We start from the raw sequence: 18,919 nt of genomic DNA, 5'->3' as shown, positions 1-18,919 counted from the left end.
ATAAAAATTTAGAAGGAAGTGTAAGCCTTGGCAGGGGCAGGAACTTGTCTCCAAAATCAAGGCAGCATTTGTTTTGCTAAATCCAGCTCTCATGAGCTGGTTTTGCAAGAACAAGCCCAGCAAGAGGCTGAGGCCCAGAGAACCTCTGGGGTGTCCAGGGCTGCAGAGTCTGCCTGTGAGAGGGGACTGGGGACACCCTGGGCCTGAGTCCTCGGCAGGCCTGTCTCAAAGACTGGCTGACCAGTACTTAGAGGTGGGGAATGGGGGGTCTGGCAAGCTCTGGGGACAGGGCCAACCCTGTGGGGAAAATGCAGCTGCTGTGTGTGGGAGGTGGGCACTTGGGACCGCTCTCCTGAAGGCCGAATCAGCACTCCGACCTTTTGCCCAGGCCAGCCTTGGGAGGGGTCAGTTGGGGAGAGGCAGCAAGTAAATATAGATCCAGGGAAGGAAGCCAGGCAGCCCAGCCCTGCACTGACCTCTTGCTGAAGGCTGGGGAGGGCAAAGAGGGAGCAGATTCCAGCCCCCTAAGCAGCCCCCTAGAATTGTAGGAAGCAGTTGGAGCCTGTAAAAGGGCCCCAGGTGAGGCCAAGTGAAAGCTGCTCAAGAGATGCTATTCTGGGGCTGGGGATGTGGCTCAGGGGGAGAGTGCTTGCCTAGCATGCAAGAGGCCCTGGATTGGACCCCTAGCACTGAAAGTGAGAGTAGGGAGGGAGAGAGAGAGAGAGAGAGAGAGAGACACACACACACACACACACACACACACACACACACACGCTGACCTTGTGAGGCCTTCAGCAAGCCCCATTTCCTCTCAGGGCCTTAGTGTTCTTTCGTGATTTCTCAAAAGTGCTGTCCAATTTGTTGAATGGAAAAACAAACAAACACAAAAACAACTGGTCAAAGGGATTTGGGGGCTGGAGTTGTGGCTTCATGGCAGAGTGCTCGTCTAGCACATGTGAGGCACTGGGTTCGATCTCAGCACCACATAAGAAAATAAATAAAATAAAGGTGTTGTGTTATGTCTATCTCAACTAAAAAAAAATTAAAAAGGGGGCGATGCTGGGGTTGTGGCTCAGTGGTAAAGTGATCGCTTAGCACACGTGAGGCACTGGGTTCAATCCTTGGCACCACATAAAAATAAAATAAAGATATTGTGTCCACCTAAAACTTAAAAAAAAAAAAAAAAAGGACTTGGGGCCGGGCGTGGTGCCACATGCCTGTACTCCCAGCAGCTCAGGAGGCTGAGGCAGGAGGATGGCAAGTTCAAAGCCAGCCTCAGCAAAAGCGAGGCACTTAGCAACTCAGGGCTGGGGATGTGGCTCAAAAAGGGACATGGGGATCAACAAGGGGCAAAGGGTAAGAAGGCCGCCCAGTGTGTAAATTCATCTCCCCTTAACTCTCCCACTCACTCTCAGGGTGCAGGCGCTCGTCAGGCTCAGGCTACCCCCAGCCTGGCTCTCCTTGCCCCACACCATGCCTGCCATGTCTGCCTGGCCCAGTGAGACGCCCCGGGCTCTTGTTTCTGGGAAGGGAATTCAGGCGAGGCAGCTGCTCCAACACAGACGCATTTATTGGCAAAACCTATTCCCAAGCCTGGTGGAGGGAAGGGCACTAGCTCCTTGGTGATGTTCAAGGGGCAGGGGGAGGGAAGAGGTGGGATGTTCCAATCAGAGTAACCATCCCAGCAGCTCCCATCGAGGCCAGGCTCTGCGCTGCTAAGCAGGGTTTTACTTCTACTGTCTAATCCTTTAACACCCCTACAGGTAGGCACCATGAATGTCCCCTTTATACAGATGAGAAAACTGAGGCATGGTGCCATGAGGTGGTGAGTGGCAGGTGGTGGCTATCAGGGTCACCCTGAGAGCCTTCTGTTGGGAGCCTCCAGCAGCCTCTCTGCCAGCAGATTCTCCGTGTCTCCATTTCTCATCACTTGATGTTCTTTCAACTCTTTTTTATATTTTTGTTTTGTTAAAAAAAATATTTTGCCCATGTTCTAGAAAAGACACTGTCTCCTACCCCATAGGATCAAATCTGGGTTCTCCCCAAGACTTGGTTTGGATAAGGTTAGACAGAGTGGGTCTCTAAAGGGAGACAGAGGTGTGTATATGAAGCCAAAATACAATGAAAGCTCTGAGAAAATATACAGTTAATAAGTTACAAACCTCCCTCCCCTCCCTGACTCTACCATACCCTCCCTACCTCCCTCTATCCCCTATCCAAATCTAGAATAGACTATTATTGTTCCACGACCCCCAACCCAGGGCAGGGTCTTGTCTCAGTCTCCCCTGTGTCCACCGGGCCCAGGCCCTCAGTTAATGTGTGTGGAGTGAATGAAGGAGCACTTTGTGGGAAGGAGCAAGCACCTAGGAGACCCCAGTCCAGGCCTTCCCTGGAGCTCACCTGTACCCTCACCAGGACACCTCTCTGGTCCTTGAGAAGAGGGTCTCAGGTAGGGCTGGGACAGGAAGGGGAGGGATAAGTCAGCCTATAACATGGGTATTATTATGAATGTACCCACTTTACAGAAGAGGAAGCAGAGGCTAGAGGGGTCAAGGGACCTGCCCAAAGTCACAAAGCCAGCCAGCAAAAACCTGAACCACCCCCAACATCCCATCTTTGTTACTACCCACATCTGTACTTTGAAGAGACGGGGCTCAGACCTAAATCTTCTAGCACGTGAGGATCCCCACGTGGCCATGTGGCAGCAGGAGGGACTATTGGCTGGATCCCCTGATGTGGGCCTCCTGGCCATCTCCAGGCAGAAAAACCAGTGTAGTTTTGTGGACGGTTTCCTAGGTACCTCCTCCCTCCCCACCCACAGGCTTGTGTCATGAGATGCCTCTGGACTTCTGCTTTCCCTGAGAGGGTGGAGAAGTGGAATGGTTGCAGGGGTCTGGGCCTGGACCTGCCTGTCACACAGGCATGGGCACCTCGTCGTATTCATCTCGACCTTCCTCTTCATCAAAGGTCACCTTGGCGTCATTGGCATCCAGCTGAAGCAGAGAGGAAGGAGAAAGGGTGAGAAGCCCCAGGCCTGAGCAGGTACTTAAAGGCCCCTCTGCATTTACCAAAGGGTCTGGTTGTCCTTGAAGATTGGACAACTTGTGTGTCCCCCCCCACACATCTCTAGGGTTGTCTGAATGAGTGGTTTCCAAAGGACAAGGAGCCCTGGGGATCAGGTACCCCAGCTGGGAGGGACCTGGAGAGGGTGAACAGAAACCTCTTTACCACTGCAGCCCCACAGTGACCCGAATCACATCATGGAGGAAGTCTATTCATGAAACTCTGTCCCAAATGATTTGGAAGGCTTGAGGACTAATGGCTCAGGGGCTGAGGCAGTTCATGTAACACACAGCCCATGTTCCTTTTAACATTTCCACCAGCCCTCTCCTCTCCTTATTTCGCCATTCATAGCAGAGGCACAGAAAAATGAGGCCACTTGCTCCAGATGATGTTAGGACACAGCAGGCCAGGATTCAGACATTGTCCCCAGGCCCAGACCTTAAACATCATGCTTTCCTGCCTCTCCTAGCTTCAAGATCCACCTTCATATTCTTCCAGGCCTTTTGCTGTCCCCTACCTGTCCCCAGTCTGGAGTCCTGCCCCAGCCTCTGGCCTCCCAGGATGCACTTGTCTGTGCCCTCCCTCCAGCCCAAGGCCCAGACCGCCACTCACACACTGGAGCTCCAGCTTGCTGAAGATGCAGGGCAGCAGGAAGTGCCGCAGGGGCACAGTGAGGATGAGGATGAAGGGCAGGGCCAGTGACGCAGAGGTGGACTTCACCGCCCACAGCCCTGCCAGGCAGAGGATCTGGATGCAGGTGAACATGTGCATACGCCAGGTCCTCACCTGCAGGGAGGCTGGGGTCAGTGCCTGCCCTGCTCCAGCAACCCCACCCCACCCAGGCTGCGCAGCCATCAGGGCCCTGTACCCGCTTGACGAAGGGCACGTCCGGGTGGTACTTGGGAGGCTTGCATAGAAGCAAGATGCGGTCAAAGAGCTGGATGCCGCTGAGGGACGTGACCCCCATGTACAGGAAGATGCCAAACAGCACGGCCAGGGGGATGCGGGACAGGATGGGCTCCATGAGGATGGACAAGCCTGTGGGGAGGACCACACACTCTCAGCCATAGGTCACCCAGAGGACCAGCACCCCTATTTGGGGTAACATGTGGGCCTTTTCTGTGGGTCTTCTTAATAGGTATTATTCCCATTTTTCAAATGAAGAAACAAGTTCAGAGAGGTTACCAACCCACCTAAGGCCACACAACTAGCAAGGAATCAAACTCCTACTTGCCTGCCTTAAGTCCACACTTTTTTGGGGGACGGTACTGGGGGTTGAACTCAGGGGCACTTGACCACTGAGCCACATCCCTAGCCCTGTTTTGTATTTTTTTAGAGACAGGAGCTCACTGAGTTGCATAGTGCCTCACTTTTGCTGAGGCTGGCTTTGGACTCATGACCTTCCTGCCTCAGCCTCCCAAGCAGCGGGGGTGTGCGCCATGTCACACGGCTGGCCCACACTCTTAACCTAGTGGGATTTACTGAGTTCAGAGAAACCCATTCTCCTCACCCCACCCCAGAATATCTCCACCACTCTCCACCTATCCAAATCCTAACCCTCTTCCAACTTTGCTTCCTTTAAAAAACTTCCTGGGGCTCTAGCTGGAGCTCAGTGGTGAGTGTGTGTCTAGTACCAAAAAAAAAAAAAAAAAAAAAGAGAGAGAGAGAGAAGAAGAAGGAGGAGGAGGAGGAGGAGGAGGAGGAGGAGAGGAGGAGGAGGAGGAAGAGGAAGGAGGAGGAGGAAAGAAAGAAACTTCCCTATCTTCTCCAGTGACTATGGCACTATTGCCCACATTAAGCCCAGATGAACTAGTCTTCTCTGAACTCAGATGGAGCCCAGTGACCCTTTGTCTTCTGCCCTTTGTCCCTGGAACATCACCCCTTGTGCTAGTCATGAAACAGCTGAGCTGGAAGAGAGCTCAGAGAGCTCAGCATCTAATGAATTCCCTAACTGTACAGATGGGGAAACTGAGGCTCAGAGACCAGGAGGAGTACTGAGTCAGCAGCAGGGCAGGGCAGGGCAGGAACTCACAGCTCACTAAGCTTCTGTAGGGCGAGCCCAGGGAGTGGTCTACAGAAGCCTCAGGGCGGAGCCCCTTCCTCCCCTGCTCAGAAGCCCAGCCCAGTGTGTCGGCACTGCAGGAATTTCCTCTAGGTTTCCCTCCTGAGTCGTTGATTCTGGGAGAGGTGGGCAGTGCATGTGTGGGGACCTGGCTTCAGGGTGAACAGAGCTAGAGGGAACCTCGGATCCTTGGGGCAGGGACTGGGAGCAGGGTGGGGGGGGGGCAGGATGATGGAGGGCGGGACCAGCCCTCACTCACCCACAAGCACAGACACCAGGAGCCCGCTGATCCTCTGCTCCTTGACCTCCTGGATCTGGGCTGCAGCCCCTGGCGCGCTGGCCTTGCCCATGACGGTAAGGGCGTTGGCATGGGTGACTGAACGCACCGTGGTGGCACTGAGCCAGGGCATCCCAAAAAGGGCGGCCACTCCACCCATGCCCACAACTAGCAGCAGGTCCAGGTGAAAGCCGGAGCCCTTTATCATCTTGCGCTCGGGTTTGCTGACAATCAACCTGGGGGAGCGGGGAGGTCTGGTCAGCCCCTATCTCCTTTGCCCGCTCCTTCCTTCCCTACGGTGGGGTCTCTCTGCACCCCAGTTTTCCCTGCTGTCCTTGTCTCTCTTTGAGTTCTTCGCTCCCTCCCTCTGGTTCATCTTGAGAATCTAGACTCTGGGAGTAGAAATGTCTTCAGAACACCCAAAGGTAGATTTGCTAAAGCTTAAAAAGCTTTGATTTCAGGGGTTTTTGCCTGTATGGGCCCTTTCTGAGAGTCAGCACCAATTTCATAGTTCTCATTTTCGCATTGTCATAAAAAGGGGCCTGAAAATTATGTAACTTCAGGAGCCACAAAACCACAGTCCAATACTCTTACTAGTGGGGTCACCTGCATGCTCAAAGCCTGCCCCCTTTCTCTGCCTCGGACCCTCCCAGGCCCAGCTCCCATCCAGGCTCTTACGTGGTGATCTGAGACTCAAGGAATATGAGGATGAAGACCAGCAGGGCAGGCAGGGCAGAGGCGAACATCATCCAGATGGGGAACTCGGAGTATAAGCCCAGTGGGTGGATGACCCAGCCTCGGGCTGAGGAGTTGGACACTTTGAGGCCATCAGGCACTGAGAGTTTCTGTGGGAGGAGGAAGCTGGTGAGAATACCAGGGGCTGGGGGATGGGGAGAGAAGGGGATAGCTGGAGTCAAGGTCCTGGGGGCCAGGGAGTTGAGTGGGGTGCTTGGGAATGTACTTATCTTGAGCACTTACTCTGTACCCAGTCACTGCACTAAGTTGCTCCCAATTTTATGGATGAGGAAACAGGATCCAAGAGGTTATGTAGCTTGCCCCATATCACAGAGCTATTCAGCAGCAAGAGCTGAGTTTTATATCCAGGTCTGCCTGGCTCAAAGTAGGCACTTTTCTACTGCCTGAACTAAGGAGTAAAGAGGGTGATCTGTTGGGCTAAGGGGTCCTTTGGACTGTAGGAAGAGAATGGGGTTCCCAGGGGAGGCAGGAAAGAGTAGAGGTAGTTCTAAATGGGGACAGCTGATCTGGGGAGGGGCATACATGAGGAAGGAAATGAGAAGGGAGCTGTCAGAGGGGAGGAATAGGAGGAGGGGTCACCTGGGTGTAGGTTATGCCGGTGAAGTAATCCACCAGGACCATGAGGAGGATGGAGATGGGAACCCCAAAGTCCCCGATGATCCGACGCAGCTAGAGACAGATAAAGGGACCAGTGATCAGCATCCAGTTGCTCCCCACTTCCTGCCTCCCACTTGTCTTCCCTCTTGTGCCATATTTATTCAGGGAATCCCAAGGGATCTATCAATATCTAATGGCCTTTCCTCAACTCAATTATATCTTCCTCTGGTTCAGCCCTCCCCCCCATGGTCACCCCCCACACACTCCACCAAGAACTTTCCCTGGTTCCTTGCCGGGACATGCAGAGGGACCATGGGCTTGCCTGCAGGGTGAAACCCTGGCATGGGGGCCAGGGAGGCCTGGAATTGGGGATGGGTAAGAAGGGGAGTTAAGGATAGGGGCTGGGGGTGGCAGGGGGACTTTGGCTTGAGACAAGGTAGTGTAACAAGGACAGGGAGGGAGGGTGTGCTGACCTTGCCAGGGAAGTAGGAGCTGTTCTTGAACTTGCGTAGAGTCATGGCAAAGAAGAAGGTGCCAGCCATGAGCACAAGGGAGAAGAGGGCTGTGTTGGGCAGGGCCACCTGAGGTTTGGACTTTACTATTACGGGCGGTTCATACTGGTCCTTCAGCGGGTGGTCCTGGAAAATCTACAACAGAAAACCAAGACATTCTGCTCCCTCCCAGCCTTGGCTTGGGACGAAAAGTAGCAGCCAAATCTACCAGCCCTATCATCCATCTATCCATCATCTATCCATCCATCCATCATCCATGTATCTATCCATCCATCCATCCATCCATCCATGCACCATCTATCCACCTTCCTCTTCAATTGATGTAGTAACAGAGGGGATTCTACAGCTTGGTTTTCAGGGATGAACACCAGGTTAGGCTTGGGCAGATGTGGGCCATGAAGGCAATTAGTGTATGTGTGTGCAGACAAGCTTTCCCAGGTCTTGGAGGACACAAGAAGCCCGGAGGGTAAGAACAAGTAATCCGGGCACAGTGGCGCACACCTGTAATCCCAGCAGCTCAGGAGGCTGAATCAGGATCACAAGTTCAAAGCCAAGCTCAGCAATTTAGTGAGGCAAAAAAACCACTCAATGAGATCCTGTCTGTACATAAAATACAAAAAATAAGGCTGGGGATATGGTTCAGTGGTCGAGTGCCCTTGGGTTCAATCCCTGGTACTTCCAAAAAAATTTTAAAAAGGGGGCTGGGATAAGCTCAGGGGTAGAGCACATGCCTAGCATGTATGAAGCCCTGGATTCAATTTCCAGCACTGTGATAAATTAATTAATAAAACAGGCTGAAAAGACCTGGAAAATAGAAAGATCCACCAATCAGTAGAATCAAGGGGAGACATATAGCAGAGTGAAACCCTCCATATAACGTGCAGATGCAGAAGCAGGTGTGGTGACAGAGGCAAGGTAAGGAGCACAGTGTGCCCCTGGGTTCTTGAGTGCTAGTGTGTGTGTGTGTGGGGGGGGGGTCAGGGCCTCACTGTGCACGCACATGCTGTTTCCCACACAGCCTCGCTCACACACTGGCCCACTAGTCACATTGTGTGTGGTCATGAACATGGACATGGGTCCATAGAAGCGCCTTTTCACATGTAGCCACTCTGCAGAGTTAGCAAAAACACCGAGTCCCAGGCAGCAGGTATGTGGTCACCGTCAGCAGATGAGTGAACACACAGACGTGTATGATCTCACACTCATGCACTGTCACACGGTTATGCACACAGGTGGAACACGGCCACACAACACTGTACAGATGACACACACAGTCACTTCTCATAGACCGTCTTGAGTGGTGTTAATAACAGCACAGACCCACACCTTGATCAGCTTGGAGAAGGTCTCGTAGATGAAGATGAGGGAGATGAGGAAGGAGAAGATCTCCTGAGTATAGCGGGTGATGAAGCGCACCAGGAAGCTGCCCTCGAAGGCTACCACCAGCACCACCAGCAGGATAAGCCAGAAGCCGATCCAGGCACGGCCCACGATGTACTCCATGTTATGGTTCTCGCAGAACTGCAGGGTGGTCAGAGGACACCGAGTCAAACCAAGAAGGCTCAGGCACAGGTGCATCAGGCAGGTGGGGCCAGGGTCAGGGTCAGAGAGTTACCGAGAAGAAGGCTTCCTCAAACACCAGCAGGGGTCCTGAGAAGCCAACCACCAGCAGCGGCTGAGCCCCCAGGAGGGCAAAGATAATGCCCTGCACCGCAGTAGAGATGAGCAGTTCCGACACCCCTATCTGGTTCTGGGTCTTTTCTCCTGTGGGGAAAGGTCAAAGTAGGGTCAAGGTCAAGATGTTATTTCCAGGGACCACAAGAGCAGGTCATAGCCAGGCTGATGCAGGGGTCCAGAGGGTCAGATCAGATCACAAGTCAGGGCTGAAGCAGAGGCAAGAGGGTCAGAGAGGAGAGTTAGGAGGACAGTAATTGGTACTGACCCAGGAGGCCACCAAAGGTGATGGCAGGTGACAGGGCAGCAAAGTAGATGAAGATGACAGCAGCCAGGACCTGGGGGCTGAGTGCATCTGTGATGTCACTCAGGTAGAGGGGGTAGCGGCGCCGGATGTCCCGCACCAGGCCCCCAAAGAGCCGGCCTGTGCGCTGCAGAGGGTCATCTGGGCCACCAGGGACCCCTGGGCCCCCATTCAAGCCTGTGGTAGAAGATAGAAACATGATTAGAGGGGAGTCAGTGGGAATGGGGTGGCCACAGAGGCTGGGAAGCAGGGGCAAGAAGTGAGAGAGGGTGTCTTATGGGAAGGGGGCAGGCTGTGCCAGGATGTCTGAGGGCTGTTGGGGGCTCAGGAAGCTTTGGCCTGGGCAGGACACTACCTAGGTCCTTGTAGAAGTTGGGGTCTGGCTTGGCAGTGCTGGACAGGTAGCGTCTCCGAAGCAGCTCCCTCTGCACAGGCACCAGGCTGAGCAAGGCCTGCTCAGAGGGGGCATCCGTGGGAGGCAGCACCAGGCTGCAGTCCAGAAAGCCCTCCAGGGAGTGCACCAGCTCCCTCCGGCTCTGGGCGAGGTAGGCATCTGTGCGGAACACCTGGGGGCAGGAGAGAGGATCAGGGTGGCCCAGACCTGCTGAGCAAAAAGATCTAGGAGTCTGCCTACAACAACCAGAATCCTCTCATCCAGCTCCATTGCTAGGATCTGCTCTTCCTGCCCCTCCACCCCTATCACCCAGTAAGGAAGGGCCCTGGGGATACAGAGACTCTGGGTAGGGAAAGGGGAAGAATCTAAGGCAAACCTGGGGGGATAGACAGTAGACCTGGCCAGCACAAGCCAGAATGACCAGGTAGAGCTGGGTCAGAGTGGGTCAGACTAGACTAGACTAACCAGGCCAGGCCAGACCAGAAACAGTCCAGACTAAGCACACCTTAGGGTCTGTCTTGGCAGTGCTGGACAGGACTCCCCTGGCCAGCTGGAATAGAAGTGGCTGAATGAGACCCAATGAGCCAAATAGAACCTAACAGAAGTCAGCTGGGCCAGTCCAGCAAGAGAACGAACGTCCAGCCTTGGCTATCACCTACTCCCTGGCTCCCCCAGCCCTCATAGACCCCTCCTCACCCTTTCTGACATGAGGGTGGCAGCAGCCCGGCCAAGCTGAATATAGTCGGTGTAATAGGGCTTGGGGCCCAGCAACACAAAGAGGAAGCGCACAGGCACAGAAGGGTCGATGGCGTCCAGCTCCATGGCTTCTTGCAGCCGGACAAAGCCCAGCACTGGCTGCTTCAAGAAGTCGGCGCGGCCTGTGGGGGGACCAGGTGGTCAGACCAGGCTGAGGGGCACAAGGTGCATGTACCCAGGATAGGAGGCTGTTAGGTCTAGGCTCAGGGAAAGGCAGGCTGGGCCAGGACAGGAGACAGCAGCTGTGGGTGTTGAGGGCTGAGGAGCTCTTACCCACTAGCACCAGGGTAGCCTCGGAACCCGGGGGGATCTTTTCCAGAATTCCAGATGGTGAGGAACCTTCTGTGCTCTGCTCTCCCTGTAGGAAGGAGGGTGGTAAGGAGAGTCCTTAGGCTGCTCTGGACCCAGGAGACCTGAGCGTTCAGCCCCTTCCTCTGCTCCCCACTCTCACTTCCTACCACAGCCCAGCTCCAAGGAACTTTCCAGCTTTCCTATGCACCCCTGGTGCAGGCTCACCTGTTCACAGAAGAGCTGTGTCTCTAGCGAGGGCTGTTGGGAGAGCAGAGGCTGAGAAGGCTCCCCAGAGCGTAACAGGACTGCGGGCTTCACCCCTCCCAGGTCCTCCAGGTCTCGGGCATGGCTGTAGGACATACAGGGGGCGTGGGCTCCGTAAGTTGTTCAGGTTGGGCTATCAACACACTAGAGACTAGGGGTGGTAGGGAGCAAAGGTAGACATCAAGTAGAACTCTCCAGCAACCAGAGCAGAGAGACCCTGGCGTGGGAGAAGCTCCAGGAGGCTGGAGAACCCCCTCTCACAGAACACTGTGAATGTAAGTGGGTGGCCTCTGCTTGGAATGTCAGGACAAAAGAAAGGACAGCAAAGAACCTCAAGGGTCTAACTCTGAGCACAGTGGCAGGGCCACCCCTTGTGAGGTGCCAGAGGTGGGAGTTGTGATGGAGGAAAAGTGGGGTCCTGCCTGGTGGGGACGGGGCCCCTTGGAGCAGGGGACATGGGGCCACTGGGCGAGAAGTCCAGGCCCTGGAAGGTAAGGGCACCTGTGTTTGAGCAGCAGGGTCCGGAGCAGTTCCTCTCTGTCCTCAGGCCGGATCTGCTCCTCGTAGATAAAGCTATCCAGCAGCTGGTTGGCCACTCCAGCCAGGGAAGTCTCCTTCAGGTCCAGGAGGACAGTACCTGCAGGCAGTGGGGGATGAGCAGGCAGCTGGACTGTGGCCCCCCCAACAAGCCTCCCATGCAAGGGTCAGGGGGGCCCAGTAGGGCTCACTCTTGGCAAAGATTTTCTGCAGTTCCAGGAGACTCCAGAAGGTATGGTAAGACAGGTGCCGGCGGCCCCAGACCCCATTCTGCCCCAGGTTTTCCTCCAGTAGCATCCAGCGCGCTGCCTCCATCCATTGTAGCTCCTGGTTCTTCTCATCCATCACTAGTTCGTGAAGCTCCACGTACACCTGCGGCCCATGGGCCTGAGTTAGTCCATCAGGCCACGGGCAGGATCAACGGGAGCATGAGACCCCAAGGCCCAGTGGGTACCCAGAAGCTCCGGGAAGATTCTAGTACGAGGCCCAGGGCCCCGGAGGGTTCAGGGCCAGACCCTGAGCTCAGAGTATGGGGACAGCAAAGGGCCCTATAGGTCTGGTCCATGCTGCTGGCTCTAGTCCCACGTTTCTCCCTAGGCCCTTACTCCAGCTTAGAAGGGGCTTGGAGAACCTCTGGATCCTTAGAGAACCTCTAGGGGTACTAGAGTGGCCACTTGGGGGAGAAAGAGAAAATTAGGGCCTGGGGGCTGAGGATGAAGGGATCTGGGGGAGCCAGTGGTGTGGTTTCCTGTCTCCAAGGCTTGCATGAATATGACTCAGCATGTCCTTGAGGCTAGGTGGCCACTTTCAGGGCCATAGCAGAGGGCAGGCCCAAGTTCCTAACCAGCGGGACAGCCTGGCAGCCAGCAGGGACTCGGGGCCTGAGCGGAGGAGAACATGTATTTAATTCTTTGTGTCCCCACCAACCCAGCCAGGACCTAAGGGCCCCAGGCCTCACCCCTCAGCCGCCAGGTCTCTGTCCAGGGAGCTTCAGGAAAGGAACCCTGATCTCCCTCTTTGTGGGGGTGTCCCCTTCCCTTCCCCATTTTCCAGAACCCCACTCCTCTGCCTGTTTGTGGGGTCTCCCTAGCCTGAGCTGCCTCTGTCCTCCATAGTGGGTCCCAAAGGCAGTCTAGTAAAGAACTGGGGAGGCTGCGTCCTCACCTCGTGGGTGCCCGGGCCTGTGGGGACGTGGGTGTAGTCTGTGGCTGTTGGCAGTGGCTCCTCGGGGAGAGCTGAAAACCAGAACCCAGAGGCTGGTGAGCCCTGCCTGGCCATCTCCCTCCCTCACCCCTCCAGGCCCTGCCGTACCACCCGCTGTGAGCTGGGGAGACCCAGGCCCACTTCACTGCCCATGGATGGGACCCTAGTGTCTCCACTCCACGCTTGCTACTCAATGCGATGTGGCTCCCCATGCCTGGTCGGGGCCCAGCTTGGCTCTGTCACTCCCCACCTGAATCTTGTTGAGGATCCCTAGAGCAGGATAGACCCAGGGGCTCCTCCCTCCCCTCCCACCTCTGGGACTAGACTCCTTTTCCTCTTCCCATATGTCTCAACCAGCCAGCTGGGTAGAGTCCCAAAGGACACCAAGTTGGGGTGAGCCCCTTATATCCCTCCCTTCCACCCCACCCTAGCCCTTGTTCTCCAGCGGGGCCTCTTAACTTTAATACCAATTGCCTGCACTTAAGTCCTGTTGACAGTAAACAGGTCCCCGCCTGGGGCTCCCCACCAAAGACCTTGGACAGACCAAGGAGGGTGGTGTGGGCTCCTAGGGTCTCTCTGCTCAGGGGATCCCCACTGCACCCTCCATTTCTCAGGCTCTCCAACCCCCAAGACAGAACGATGTTCCCCAAATGGGCCCAACACCAGGCCTAAAGCTGGCATTGGATAGGTCTGGGTGGCCGGGGGGTTCGTGCCCTTGTCCCAGATAGGCCTGGCTGCTCTCTGACATGTGAAAGGGCACTGCGACGGGTGACTGGCCCTGCCCCCCCCCCGTCCGCCCCCAGTCACCTCCTATGATCATTTCAAACAAAGTGCTGTTTATCCTTCAATCAACCAGGATTGTGGGGAGAGCCGGCCTGGGGCTGGGGAGGTGGGGTGGGGCTGTGGAGAAGAGGGGAGAACGAGTTCCTCCGCTGTCCCTGCTGGGGCTCAGCCCTTCATCCTGGCAGAGGGCAGGAGAAGGACTCACCTTCTGGCTCCTCCACCTGCTGCACGGGGATGCCTGGGTCCTCATATTCCTCCTGCTCTAGTATCTCCTCCAGCACTTCTTCATAGTCCTCCTGTGGGAAGCGGCTCTCAAGACTGGGCTGCCACGAGGGCCCCTCAAAACCACCTGAAGGCAAAGGCCAGGGCTGGCCTCCCAGAGGAGGAGCCCTGCGGATGCCAGGAGAGACCTACCTGTGAGTCCCCCATGGTGCTGTCCTGAGTGTCCACTTGTCAACGTGATCTGAGCCCCCAGCATAACCCGCACTGCGGGTCCCTGCAGGGGAAGGGCACAGGCTGAGTGAGGCCCAGGGCATCCTGAGGTCACCCCATTTTTCTCAGTAGGTGCATAGCAGGGGTAGGAGATTGCAGGTGGTGGGAGACAGTGGGATCCGAGGAAGGAAGCAGAGGTGGGGCGTTGGGAGGAGCTGGGTCTCCAGGGCAGGCAGGGCTGGGGACCGGCATCACAGGGAAGAAGAGCCTGCCTGGCATCAGTCTCAGCGTGTTTGGGAAGAGGGGGTAAGAGTTCAAGCCCAGCTCCAGCCTCCTGCGCTAGCCCTCACCTGGCTTCTCTTCCTGCCTGTCCCCAGCACTCCGCCAACGCCTGGGCACCACCTGACCCCTTTGCAGAGGGCTTGGCTCCCCTGAGGGTCTCCACGTCAACCCCTCTTCTCCCAGAGATGGCTGCTTCCCACAGGGCAGGAGGTGGCAGCGCCTTTGGAGTGGCCCACAGAGCCTGAAGGATGTGAACCTGCTTCTCTCCCCACCCCCATCCTAAGTTTTGGATTTAATTTAATTAATTAATTTATTTTGTGCAGGAGATTGAATCCAGGAGAACTTTGCCTCACCCCTAGTCCTTTATATTTTTAATTTAGAGGCAAGATCTCACTAAGTTGCTGAGGGTCTTGCAAAATTAATAAGGCTGGCCTCGAATTTGAGATCCTCCTGCCTCAGCGCCCCGAGTTGCTGCGATTACAGGTGTGCTCTTGCTGCACCCAGCTTTACCTTAGATTAGGGTTTGTTTTGTTTTGTCTTTCAGTACTGGGAATCCATCCAGGGCCTCACATGTGCTAGTTAAGCAATTTACTGCTGAGCTACATCCACAGCCCTCTTATTGTTATTTATTTATTTTTTTAAAATTTTTGAGACAGGGTCTCACTGAGTCTCCCAGAGTGGCCTCAAACTTGTGATCCTCCTACCTCAGATTCCTTGGGTAGCTAGGTTACAGGTACACTCTACCAGACCTGTAATTTCCCCACCCCATCTTGAACCCTCTCTTGCCCACTCTCCACCTAGCTTATTGGCCTCCCTATGGTTTCTAGAACTCGTCAAGCCCTTTTCTGACCCAGGACCTTTGCACATCCAGTTTCCCACATTCTGAATGCACCTGCTGCCAACACCTTCGCCCTTCTCACATTTCAGATCAAATGCCACCTCTTCAGAGGCTCTCCCTGACCTCCCTCTAACATTCATTAACCCAGTCTGGTATTTTCCAGTTCTTTGATTTATTTATATATACATTGCATGACAAAGGGAAGCCACATGAGTGCAAAGACCCTGGATGTCTCAAACCCATGAAGTCCCCCACTCCCAGCAGAGTGGTTGCCACATAGAAGGTGCTCAATAAATATTTGTTGAATGACTATGGTGATGGCTCCCCACTGCAGGCTTGGGGCTCAAGGTCTGAGGAGCCAAAATGACCAGGAACCATCCAGGAGGCTGCTGAGCCCTGGGCCTCAGTTTCTTCAGAGAGTCCCCGATGGAGAGGAAGTTATGTCCACGGGGAATGTGAGGACAGGTCCTCGGGGAGGGCAGGGGTCATCTATGATGGCCTAAAACTGGGTACAGAGGGGCCTCCTCTGCTGCTCTCACCCACTGCAACACAGAACACTGGAGCCACAGGCGTTTGGGTCGGGGTCCACAAATGTGGCCACTCTGCTGAGTGCTGGGGACGGAGAAGAACAAGGCTACTCTCAGGAAGCTTCCAGCCCTAGCTAGACGGAAAACCAGGAACACAGGGCCACCTAGATGACGTCCCAGAAATGGACCCAAGTTAGGAGGCCAACTGTGCTGGACGCCAGCCCTCTGGCTGTGTGGCAGGAGGGAGAGCAGGACCCCGGGCGGCGGGGGGGGCATGTATGGTGGCGGGGGGGGGGGGGGGGGGGAGATCTGGACGCACAGGTGGGGTTTGATGGGCTCAGAAGCGGGAGGACAAGCCCAAGTATGAGAGTGTCTGGGGCACAGAGACAGAGGCAGGGCTGCACAGGGGGCCTCGAGCAAGTCAGGCAGGGGGTTCCTTCCGAAAGATCTGCACAGGTACAGCATCTGCCTAGCTGGTGAGAGGCCCATTCTCAGCACCACAAAGAAAGAAAGAAAAAAGGGGGGAAAAGAAAAGAAAGAAAGGCAGAGACACCCCTCTGACAAAGGGGTGGTCCTGCAGTCCTGGGGAATAGAGAGAGGCACGGCTGAGGCCCCTCAAACTGAGAGATGAGAGGCGTTCCTGCCTTGGGGTAACAACTGTCAGTCACAGGAGCATCCCAAGCCTGGGAGTAGGGCCACCCCGCTTAAGGATGCTCCTGGAGGGCTCTGTCACACAGCTGCCCTGTCTTCCCGCTCCTCTACCCCTTACTCTTCCTCGCCCATTTTTATTCTCTCTTTCTTCTCTGGTCTCGCTCGCACAGTCTCTTCAGCCTCAGATCCTGAGTGACCTCAAGAGCATCTGAGCCTTAGGTGCCAAAAGTCCCCCTGGTGGGGCTGGGACCGGGACCTTGGTTTCCCAGCCAAGGGATGGGATGGTCAGAGCCAGAGATTCTGGAGGTCAGGGCAGCCTGTGCTCAATGGACAGACCTCTCTCTGGGCTGTAGGCTTGGAGGGGCTTCCCACCCTGGCGCTGAGAATTCAGTCAATGACAGGAGGGGAGAACGGTGGTGCCGGGAGCCCAGCTGGGGCCTCAGAGGGTGCATCCAGAGCCAGATTGCTACCCCTGCCTGGCCCAGCTGCCCCCAGCTGCAGGCCTCCTGCTTGGTGCTGATAACCGCCCCTTCCCCCTTCAGCACTGCTCTGGGTTTGGAAGTGTGCCAAATACCTGCCTGGTGGGCCAGCCAGCCAGGGCCAGGCCAGATAAGGGTGAGCTGGGCATCTGGAACCCAGGAGGGGGAACACAGCTGGGGAGAGGCCGGGGGTGACAGATGACAGGGACAGCTTGTGTAATCAAACCCACACGGCACAGACAGCTGAACTGCTTAAACTCCCATAATCCCAGACCTCTCTGTGAGGTGGGTAATGTCAGTAGCCCCTTTTCACAGATGGGGAAAGCTGAGGTCCAGAGGGGCTGGCCTGCTTTAGTGGCCCAGCAGGCTGGCCCCAGGAGCAGGATCGAGCCCTGGCCTATCTGACTTCTGCTACATCTCTAACCATTATGCTGAGTTGCCTCCCAGAAAAGAGCTCTTAGTTGGTTTCTCATCAGTAGTTAAGAGTACAGATTCTGCAGTCGAATGACCTGTGTTTCTATCCCAGCCCTACAGTTTACTAACTGTGTGACCTTGGGCAAATGACTCAACTTCTCTGTGCTTCAGTTTTTTTCATCTGTAAAATGGGACTGATAGTAATGATACCTATTTGATAGACCCATTGTGCTCATTAAGTTCATGAGGCATTTAGCACTGTGCCTGGCACATAAAGTCTCTGTATCAGTGTTGGCTGTCATTATCCCTGCCACCGCGAACAAGGTCAGACTTACCAACTCCATCCCCTTCTGATTCCCCTTCACTCCCTGTGGAATCTGCCTGAGCTCAGTGTTTTGCAATCTGCAGGTCCTGGGGAGGATTTCTCCTTTCCTCCCAAATATTCTCCAGGCTGGAAACATTGCCAGGACCCCCAGATAGACCCCAGGAAGTGTCCCAAATGGGAAGAAGTGCTGACCATCATCTTATCTCCCAGGTGGGATGTGGTGTGGCCTGGGAACCCCCATACTTGCAGGAAAGAGGGGTCTGGGGTAAGTGAGGTCAAAGTTTGTGGGATCCGAGGGGCAGGTAAATAGGAACCTGCCAGGACCCAGCCCTGAGAGGTCAGCTCTGTGCCTTGACACACACATTAGCCACACACACACCTGTGTTCCTGAGGCCACCTGCAGCCCCACTCCCCTGCCGCAGGTGCTGCTGGGCCTGCGCCCTGGGGGGGCAGCATGCACCTCATGGCATTCCCATCCTACCCTCCTGCACCTCCCTTTGGGCACAGATTCAGCTGTCCACTTACACAGACCCTCAGGACAGGACCACCCGAGCCCCTTCCTGTCCAGCCTACCTGCTTAGGAGCCTCAGGTCCTTCAGCAAAGCCCTGCAGCTGCCGGTGCCCTCTGTGACCAGCTGAGCTCACAGCTGCTCGAATAGCACCGGGCCACACTCTGGCGCCCAGGGGCAGCTCCCAAACCCCTGACTCATGCCCCCGCCTCCTAATCTGCCCGCCCCACAGCTGGAGCCCCTTCCCACCCCCTGACCTGCTCCCACCCGGTGCCCCATAAACAGAGTTATCTTTCACCCACATCTGGACAGCTGTGCGTCGGGTTCACCCCACCCCAGCCTGGCCAGCCCCAAGGCCTCCCATGGGGCTCCTGGCCCCTAGGATTCTCCTGTGTCTTCCTCTGTGGACTGAAGGATGGTGGCTGGGTTCTCAGGGCTCTTGTCCTCTGCCCTCTGGATCTCTCTGGCTTGCTTGGTCCTCCTGCGCTCCCACCCAGGCCTCTGCTCTGGCCCCCAAATGCAAGCGCCCTTCTCTCTCCATCTTGGCGTCCTCCCTCAGGACCTTCACTCTGCAGCCTTCCCTAGGCACCTGCCGAGCGCTCAGGGGCAGGCTGCCTCCTCCCCTTCTTCTCCAACCACCTCCTCTCAAGACCCCGGCTGGCTCCCGGGAGCTGGCCTCTGGGTGCTCAGACACTGACACTCAGTCAACCTGAAGCAACGTCAGGTCGACAAAAAACACCGTCCCATCCACACACCAAGTTCAAGTTCCAAGCTGACAAAGCCCCAATGTCTGGGCACACTGGCTCCTCTGTGGGCAGCCCAGCCCAGGCCCTGGGGCCAGAGCACCTGCATTCTTGGCCCCACTGGGCCTCTGCCCCCACATCCAGGGGGCAGTCTCTCTGTTTCTGGGAGGGTGACCTTGCCAGAGTACCCGTCCCCGACTGAAAGATGAGTTCAGATGGGCTGGGAAAAAAAGGCTTAAGCACACA

General features: G+C 55.7%; 1 protein-coding gene across 4 annotated transcripts; it reads right to left on the bottom strand.

Moving 5' to 3' along the window:
• Positions 1-1,552: 1,552 nt before the first annotated feature.
• On the bottom strand, positions 1,553-18,130 carry Slc4a1 (solute carrier family 4 member 1 (Diego blood group)). 4 transcript variants are annotated; one of them, XM_046442809.2, is made up of 20 exons: positions 17,995-18,130; positions 13,888-13,969; positions 13,679-13,769; positions 12,652-12,722; positions 11,679-11,874; positions 11,452-11,587; positions 10,912-11,035; positions 10,669-10,753; positions 10,336-10,517; positions 9,601-9,811; positions 9,210-9,422; positions 8,883-9,031; positions 8,594-8,788; positions 7,229-7,402; positions 6,738-6,827; positions 6,081-6,247; positions 5,385-5,638; positions 3,932-4,101; positions 3,676-3,849; positions 1,553-2,993 (listed from the first exon to the last, which is right to left on the bottom strand). In XM_046442809.2, exons 2-20 carry the CDS (start codon positions 13,900-13,902, stop codon positions 2,913-2,915), a joined length of 2,778 nt encoding a protein of 925 aa, XP_046298765.1. In that variant the 5' UTR covers positions 13,903-13,969; positions 17,995-18,130; the 3' UTR covers positions 1,553-2,912. The 4 variants fall into 4 exon arrangements, with proteins under 4 accessions (XP_046298765.1, XP_046298766.1, XP_046298769.1 ...); XM_046442810.2 differs by having other exon boundaries at positions 11,679-11,859; XM_046442813.2 differs by lacking the exons at positions 13,679-13,769; positions 13,888-13,969; positions 17,995-18,130 and adding an exon at positions 13,003-13,137.
• Between the last annotated feature and the right edge of the window lie 789 nt (positions 18,131-18,919).

Source organism: Marmota monax, unplaced genomic scaffold (genome assembly GCF_021218885.2).
Source record: "Marmota monax isolate L192 unplaced genomic scaffold, Marmota_monax_Labrador192_F-V1.1 WCK01_AAM20220418_F8-fsc00205, whole genome shotgun sequence".
NCBI lineage: Eukaryota > Metazoa > Chordata > Mammalia > Rodentia > Sciuridae > Marmota > Marmota monax.
The sequence above is the reverse complement of the archived record's forward strand: the minus strand, read 5'-3'. Positions and strand labels throughout refer to the sequence as shown.